The 9271-nt window shown below is 35.2% G+C and overlaps 1 protein-coding gene across 2 annotated transcripts; it reads left to right on the forward strand.

Moving 5' to 3' along the window:
- Positions 1-3831: 3831 nt before the first annotated feature.
- LOC142642940 (protein EIN6 ENHANCER) lies at positions 3832-8239 on the forward strand. 2 transcript variants are annotated; one of them, XM_075817393.1, is made up of 4 exons: positions 3832-3881; positions 5701-5885; positions 7301-7368; positions 7959-8239. In XM_075817393.1, exons 2-4 carry the CDS (start codon positions 5711-5713, stop codon positions 8088-8090), a joined length of 375 nt encoding a protein of 124 aa, XP_075673508.1. In that variant the 5' UTR covers positions 3832-3881; positions 5701-5710; the 3' UTR covers positions 8091-8239. The 2 variants fall into 2 exon arrangements, with proteins under 2 accessions (XP_075673508.1, XP_075673509.1); XM_075817394.1 differs by having other exon boundaries at positions 5708-5885.
- The last annotated feature ends 1032 nt before the right edge of the window (positions 8240-9271 follow it).

Genomic DNA, 9271 nt, shown 5'->3' on the forward strand with positions numbered 1-9271 from the left:
ATTCAAGGTTCACTTAATATTTTTCATTTTTGATGAGAGGTGTGCCTTAGTGAAATTTGATGTGCTCAGCTCATTTGGAGCTTAATATGTGCTCAAATTATCATAATTCACAAATGAAGGCAGCTTATTGTGAGTCTTCATTAGAACTGTACTACCAGGACTGGATCTCTTCAATTCTGCACAATAATCCCAAAGTTGATTATATTGCTCTGTGAAAGCCTCATCTACAAACTCTTGAGCCCTTTCTTTATCCTTGCTGGCCTTCTTGGAACTGATTTTCACCACATACTTCTCATGAACAGCATCTTTGAATATCCTTCAGTTTTATGTCAGATTGTCTCCTCACCTATTTCATCAACTTCTTTGCAAGGAACTTGGCTGTACACCTTGGAATTTTGTAGCTTTTTGTACATGTGTGCTCCAAGTTCAGGGTCTTAAGTTGATAAGTCATCTTCCTAGACATCTTTACTAGGTAAGCTATAAACTTACATGGAGGTTGACACTTGACTCTAACCCTTTACCTTATCATTTTTCACAAACCTCACCCCCCATCCACCCCCACACTGCATACTTAGTGATATCATCCTTGAATTGTTTAGGAGAAATAAACAACATATCATTCTTAAACCTAAGGTGTTCAGGATTAGAGACTGACTTAAACACCGAAAACTTGTTCCTCCTAGTAACATTGTTCACCTGTCCATGATCACCTTCACCATGACCCTTATTGCCACTATCATCAACCCCCCCCCCCCCATCATTTGATGGCTCAGTGAGACTTAACAACTCCTCACTGGTGTAATCTGAGTTCATTACACCAGCTCCCATCTGATTTGGCATTGGTACCTCAACCTCATTATCCCAATTGTCATCATTATCTTCTCCAACATACCTTTGGTTGGGGTTCATTTCTCTGGTCCCTTCCATATCACTATCATCATTACTGTCAAAGGTGACAGCCTCATCCTCTTTTAGTTTATCAACAATTGGTTCCTTACCAGGTCTACTGCATCCTACTATTTTAACATTAGAATTAGTTTGGATACCATCTCCATTGGTGGGAGCATGATTTTCACTACCATCATAACCACCCTCAGACCCAACAACACCACCATCCCTATCACCCCTGTCATCCCTACCAAAATCATTATCCATGTCACCCTCATAGAAGTATTGATGACCATCAAAATCATCATCACCACCAAAGGACCCATCCTCATCATTAGAACCACTACTACAAAAGTAGCCCTTACCATTGTAATAAGCATCATAAGCAGGTTCCCCCTCAGAATCACTAACATCCACAAAGTCATCATATTCATTTCCTACAACGACCTCCAATGTTACACCATTACCCCCATTAATGAGGATAGATCATGTACTGGATGCTTTACGTATACATGAAGCTGCCCATGACCCCTTACCAATTCAGTCATGAACATTGCATCATTATCATCATTGATCAAGTGGAATACCCTATTCTCCTGATTATCCCCAAGCATTATGTACCATAGCCTGTTCACAGCAGCGTACCCAAAATCCCTACAAATGGCCTCAATCTCTACCTTAGACCACTCATCAAGATCACAATTCTCTACTACCCTCACTTCACCCCCCACATACTCCTCAAGATTTTCAGTGAAATGCCCCCTATGATGCATATGCAGAGTAAATAACTCATCCATTTTGCATGCATGGAAAAAAATTGTACTGAATATTTTATTACGATAAAGACAAAAGTAAACCAAACAGTCAAACATGCACTGACTCTATACATTCTAAACAATAAGCTCCAACATGGAACACAAAACAATGCCAAAAATATATATAGTTTATTGATAATAGGGAACACACGTGGACCATATTGATCCCTGAAGGCCAAACAATAACAAATACCAACCAAACAGACAAATTAAAGTATAATGAACCACCAAAAGTGTGGTCCCTAATCAATGAGATAGACAAAATTACATACATAGACAGAACGTGTTAAGAGAGAGAGAGAGAGATTTATGTACATAGACAGAACGTGTTAAAAGTAAGAGAGAGAGAGACATATAAAAAGAGATGAAGAGACAGATATACACACATAGAGAGACAGATATACACACAAAGAGTTTTAGATATGCACCTATGAGAATCTCAGATGTCAGAATCAATGTGGTAAATCGAGCTTTAAATCACGACGTTCTTCTCCTCATCCAGATCACATCGTTGTTCTAAGTCATACTGATTTGTTAGGGAAATCGTTTCAGAGAAATGGGATTGAGTTTTCTCAGGGGACTGGGCTTGAGTTTTCTCAGGGAAGTTGAGGAAGAACACGAGCTAATTTGGGGATTTTAGGGTTCAAGTGAAATTTGGGGATTTAGGATTGAACTTAGTGGGATTAGTTGAGGACTGAGGTCACATGGATTGTCACGTGGGGGAAAAGTGGGCGAGAACATGACGTGGTTCGGTCACGAGAGGGTCTCGTGGGTTTGAGTGGGACACATTGGCATTTTTTGTAATATTTTATTACTTGGCTTTGACATCTAGCATTTCTGTTTGCCACCTCAGCTTTTTTCGTAACTGGGTTGATGGTGGGACCATTTTAAAAAATCAGGGATTGACCTAGGAGTAAAATCAATTTAAAGACCAAATTAAGAAACAACCCAAATTGTAGGGACCAAAGTGTATTATGCCTTTATTTTTCCTCTCTTGAGAAACCGGTTTGACTTGTACTCAAGGGAGTTAATCTCATATCGAAGGCTGTACCGGTTTGACCAATAGAACGATATATTTCGGTACCGGTCAATACTGATTTACCATTTTGGGTTTACCGTTACTTTTTATATTTATAAATAAATAAATATATATATATATATATATATATGCGTGTGTGTATTATAATAAATATAAAAATTTACCATAAAATATTACTTCAATTCATAACAAATTATTCATGATTTTAGACTTTAGCATCAATTAAAAGAAAAAAAAACACAAAATAAAAAATAGAAAGTTTAATTGTTCATTGCATACTAAAAAAAAAAATAATACTAATAAAAATTGTCATTTTGATCCTATATAAGTTTCATCTTTATCAATTTTTTTAAGCTTTCATTTTTATCAATTTGATTGTATAAGTTCACATTTATTTTCAACGTTCATACTTCCGTCCATTACTCTTGTTAAGTATTAAAAAAAAACCTAAAAAGCTATTAAAATTTATTTTTAAGAAAAGAAAAAAAATACAAATTATACTTATTAAGTTTGGTCATACGTTTATTTTTGTCGGACACAAAACTTATTAAAGAATGGGTCAATGTTTTTTGGGGAAAAATATATATATATATATATATATATATATATATATATATAGACACACACACTAACCTCATTATACACATTTTTCATGTGATGAGGTTTTTTTTTTTTTTTTGTTTAGTGTCATAATTTTTCATAAATTTTTTTGAAAAGAAGGTTATATTTTGTAAAAATTTTAAGTAGAGTTAGAGACCATTATAATTGTCCTTAAGTTTTTTTCTCATTAAATATAAAATTTAAGGTATTTTTGAATCACGTAAAAATTCAATAAAAAAAAAACATATATTTTCATAGATAATATGGATATATGAATAATATTTATAAATTTTTTAAAAAACCAATAAATATTTATTTATTTATTTTATATATAGTAAAAAGAAATCAATGATGTAATTTCTAATTTGTATTTTTTTGAAAAAAAACAAAATGTAAAGCCCTGTTGTCCCTATCAAGGAAGCCACCATAGAAATATACTTATTAACAACGAGCTATATTTGTGTTTTCTCCTCTTTTGTTTACTTTTCTCTCGGACTACGGCGAGCTTCTCCATTACTCTCACCGCCGTTATCGTCAAGGTATTGCCCATCTCTCACTCTCTCTGTATCTTTAGATTTTCGCCAACAGTACTTGTTTTTTTGATAGTTCACCTTGTAATTTGTGTGCGCCTTATTATGGTTCTTTTGATAGTTCACCTTGCGCTTCTTCATTCTCGTTTGGTAATTTGAGGATATTCCCAGATGGGTATTTCTTATTTCTTCGTTTCTCTGGGATTTTGAAGCGTGGCTATTTTTTTTTTTTTTGGGTGTGTGTGGTAATTTCATAAAAGTATTTTCTTTATTTTGTAATTTTAGTGATGGGTTCTCTTAAAGGTATTGTTCTTATCTCAGAAAGCAGAATTCACCTAAAAATACATTCTTTATTTTGATTTTTATTTTTTAACTGGCTTGGTTTGTTGTTGTTTTTCACTCCATAGAAGCTGTCACCAACTCAAATTCACCTAAAAAGTGTTCAAGCATATAACAAAAGTAAGAATTAAAGCATATGCAAAAATAGAGAATAAGACATCAATGAAATCAAAATAAATAATCCGAGTAACAACTACCACAAAAGTAGTCTCAGTAGGTTGTTCTGCATTACTCATATTGCCACAATTTTGAATAACCTAAGGAATGAAAATTTTCAATAAGCTATTATAACTCATGTGACATTTAAATGTATTATTTAGTTGGGGTTTGCAATTGTCTGATGCCCATGCTTGTGATGTTTAGTTTCGAGTTTTGACATTACATGATATGTAGAGTAGAAATGTTGATTAATTTATCTTATTTACTATCATTTGTAGACTTGTAGTGGTATGGCATCATCATTGGTAGGACAACATTGTATCTCCTATTTAATCATGAAAATCCCAAAATCTGTTGTTGTAGTTCTTCCTTTTTCCTACTTCCAGTTATTTTGCATGTATTGTCTTTCTTCTCTGGATGCATTTTACTTCAGTTTCAGTTCAAAAAATGTCCTTTCCATTTTAATCTATATACAGCAAATAGTCGTGCTGTTAGGGACCCATGTGTAAAACTCACTCTCGAAAACTGGCATGCAAGGGAAGGGTGTTCAAGAGCTTATAAACACATTGTTAAGCTTATATTTAATCCATGTGGGACACTAGGATCATAACATACCACCACGCACTGCAACTGACGTCCACGACGGCCCACTCTAACAACACTGACCTGATGGTAGCCTTTTCTCTTTTGGTGGCTCCACTCACCTATCAGTTATTTTAATCTAGCCTCTAGTTCACCCCCTCTGGGATCTGACTACAAAGCCGCAACTCATTTGATCTCATGCTCAATGAGCTTCGTCCGATTACTCAACGTGATGGTTGACTCTGATACCAAATGTTAGAACCTATGGCTAGAACTCACCTTTGAAAACTAGATTGCAATGGGAGGGTGTCCAAGAGCTTATAAACACATGGTTAATTAAGCTTACACTTAATCCATGTAGGACAATAGGATCATAACACATGCCTTAATCCCAAAATTTTTGGGGTGTGCTATAGTTCCTCAGCAGCCTAGTTGGGGTCAGCCACTTCCGTTCCATCCTAATATGTGCTTAATCCATATCCTGACATCTTATAATAGTCTCGATTTAAATAACCCTAAGAAACAAACCTAGGCGGCAGCAAGATGTTGATCTCAATATATATTGGTTATAGACTAATGCCCAACCCAGCACAACCAACCCTTAGCAAGGCCTTTAACAGCCCAAAAAATGGTTGTGTTTTAAAGCTGCCATGCTTTCGCCAGTCATTTGGAATTTGCTGTGTTTTTATAAATAATTATTAAAATCGTATATTTCTCACAAGAGCCCCTGTTTTCCCCTGATATGCAGAAAGAAGAAGATGGAGCTAGACGTGGTGAAAGCAGAGTTAGTGTTGCCAACCCACCTCAGTTTCAAGCAGGTTCAAATGTACGAGAAATACCCAAAAGGCCAATCCAGAGGCAGACACTGGAAACATCTCAAGCAGATCCTTCAGGCTGAGAATTACCAGAATTTCCCTCCTGACGAACCCACCTGTAAGTTTTTGGAATGCATGAAAAAAAAAAGGGGACTCTTTTATTGGCTTTCCTTTTCCTATATATTAATTACAGAAGGAACAATGAGGCTGTTGTAATGGGAAATAAAATTTTATGCACTATGCTGGACTTTGTATGACTCATGATGTTGAAAGGAATGTTATACTTGCTATACCGACAACAAATGGGAAACCTTTTATTCATGAATTGATACATGATTGTCTTACATGGAAAGAATGTAATTCCTAAGTTTGTGGTTGAACACAAGTGTAGGCGGGGCAAAAATTTTAGAGCTTAGTAGATCCACGCTTTAAATGACTATAGAATAAATGAATATGATTAATGGACCCATTTAGCATTAAGAGTAAGAAGTCTATGCTTGGGGAGTCTTGGGAAGCTTAAAGCCCAATGCTGTGGGATGAAGGGTTTTCACCTCACTAAGTTTACATCAAGGATTGACTTATGGTATTAGAGTGATTCTGGATCAATTTTTTTGTATGAAAAGAGGTGTTTGCTGGTATGACTAGAGAGCGTATAAGAAATCACTTGTACTGTAGGAGATGCTTATTGGTCAAACTGATTTGATTTTAGTCAAGTATCTTGAGATAAACTAGCCTGGATTGGCTGCTTTACTTAACTGTTCAATCATATTGTCAGTTGGGATCTTAATGGAAGTGGGAAATTCGATATTCGGTCTTTTTATCATAAGATTCGAAATGCAGCTCCTTCCACTTTCCCCTGGAAGGGCATTTGGAAAGCTAAGGTTCCTAAAAGGGTGGCTTTTTTCCACGTGGATAGTAGCTCATGGTCAGATTCTTACCTTGGATAACCTTATGCTTCGTGGTCGCCCTTTGGCGAATCGTTGTTGTATGTGCTGTTGTAATGCGGAATCTATGGATCACCTGTTACTTTTTTGTTCGATAGCTCATTCTTTGTGGATGTATATGCTTTGGCTGTTTAGGATTGATTGGGTCATGCTAGGTTCAATGGTGGACTTATTATTTTGTTCGTATAATTGGCTTGGGAAACATAGTTCTGATATTTGGAATTTGGTTCCAGGCTATTTATTGTGGACCATTTGGACCGAATGGAATCGGCAGTCTTTTGAGGATCAAGGGAAAACTATTGTTCAGTTATTAGAGCTTTGCCATCGGACCCTCTTTGATTGGTCTCGTTGTTGGGGTCTCTCGAATTGACCTACTCTTATGAATTTTCTTTTGTCTATTAGAATAGATTAGGAGCTGTTTTTGTCTTTTTGTTTTTTTTTTCCTTCGTTCACTACCGTGAACTCCTTATATTTTTCTTGCTTTTCTTTTATTAATAATATGCTCTTATCAAAAAAAAAAAAATCTTTATTGAGATTACTATGAATTTCCTTTCTGAGTTTTGATCCCTTGATGTCTCCTGTTCTGCAGATGTTAATATTGAGTCACCACCCTCTATGCATCCTTGCAAGAAAATTTGTGATATTACAGGATATGAGGTATGTGGCTCTCTTAATAAGATGTGGTATTATAGGTCCAATCAATGTGAATATTTAGTTTGAATGTTTGATCCTGCTGTTAGGGGTAGATTCATTTCTATGGATATTTGCATCCTGCTGTTAAAAATTTTACCTCAATTAAATCCAGTTCCATGGTATTAGTTCTCTCTTTTAGATCAATGCTAAGAGTTGAACCCACTTGTTCCTACCCACCCACTTTGTTTTAGGTCTGTTTGAAAACCTGGAAATCATAAAATTTTGGATTATTGTTGGTGCACTTTTTGATTTGCCTAAGCTTGTACTCTGCCTGTTAGGTTTCTGAATTAACTTGGATGAGTTAATGAGTCTTATGACTTGACCATTGTCCATCCGGCCCTCTATATGCTTGTTTTTCTATAGGGCCTAATAGTTATAACTTATAACGTTCTTGTTGCCAAATAGATTTTGTTTAGATGCATTGAGAACAGGAATATAGGTTGCAACTGCTCTGTGAAACACTATGATGAATCCATCAGTAACTGAATTCCATTTTTTTTTTTTTTGGTTTGGAATATGTTACCTACTTTTGTTTACTCTTGTGTATCATGCAGGCGCCTTACTATGACCCTAGGACCAATCTCCGTTATGCGAATGCTGATGTTTTCAAGCTCGTAAGATCGCTTCCTAATGAGTATGTGCAAAGGTATTTGGCTCTGAGAAACGCAGCAGTGGTCCTCAAGTAGAATAGAGTAGGTTTTCTTATTTGAAATTTGCTTAGGATCCTTTGTGCTGATTGTTTCGATCTGTATAAAAGGACATTAGAATGGAGTTTATTGTTTTCTGTTGTCTCCAAGGCTATGGAATAAGTTTATCCAGGCATCTTCTTTGATAAGCACATGTTCCCACTCCGTAGGAAAAAGATTTCATCATGCATATCTTTTTGTTGATGCAGTGATGTGTTTCTTTCCATCTTCAACTTGTTCACATCCAGTTTTGTTTTGTTTTGTTTTTTTTTTTTTGTGTAACTCGTTAAATCTCTTTTTTCACAAGGTAAAATACATTATTGATCAAAATCAACAAATTACAACTCAAGAAAAAAAAGGTTTTAAGCATTGATTCATTGAAACAATTTTTTATTATTATTTTAACCTCAAGCCAGTTTATATATATATATTCAATAGAAAACGATGGGAATTTTATTCAAGAATGAGGAGGGAAGACGAAGGAGACTACTCTAGCCAAAAGAGGTCTTCCTCAACCCAGACAAGCTTGGCAGGACAATATGACCATCACTATATGACCCAAACATCAACTAAATAAGCAAACTCATTTGTACAAATAGACTTTTGGGGACATCAGCTGCAAAAGCCAACTTGATCGACACAAAACTGCAATATTGCTCGAAACAGAATTAAATTTAGCTTACAAGATAAAAGCCCATCTGACTTATCAAACAGAACTAGTGTATCCAAATACAATTATTTAAAAAAGGCAAATAATCAGGAATAGATTTATTTTCTTAAAAACAAAATTCAGAAAGAAAACCCCAATAGTTGTTTAGGACTTTAGATCCATATAACTTTTAACTTAGAATGACTATAGAGCGGGTTAGGGACTAAAAAAAGCAGTCTAAACTAAAACTCTCAAAATATTTTAGATTCCAAATTTGCACAAAACCATAAAAAATCTAAATTTCAAGATAGAAAAATCAGATTATTGGTTGAACAATGAACAAAATTTTACAAAAGGAATTATCTTTACAAAAGGAATACTCTAACATGGATGGGGAGGAGTCTCGGTTGTTTAATGGCAATTCAAGTTATTGGCTGAACAATGAACAAAATTTTGGACACTAGGCTTGAAAGGATAGCGGCTAAAGAACTAGTATTTGACTGTAGAGGCAAAAGGCTTGGAAGTAGACTGG

This window comes from Castanea sativa, chromosome 7 (assembly GCF_040712315.1).
Source record: "Castanea sativa cultivar Marrone di Chiusa Pesio chromosome 7, ASM4071231v1".
In the NCBI taxonomy this organism is placed as follows: Eukaryota; Viridiplantae; Streptophyta; class Magnoliopsida; order Fagales; family Fagaceae; genus Castanea; species Castanea sativa.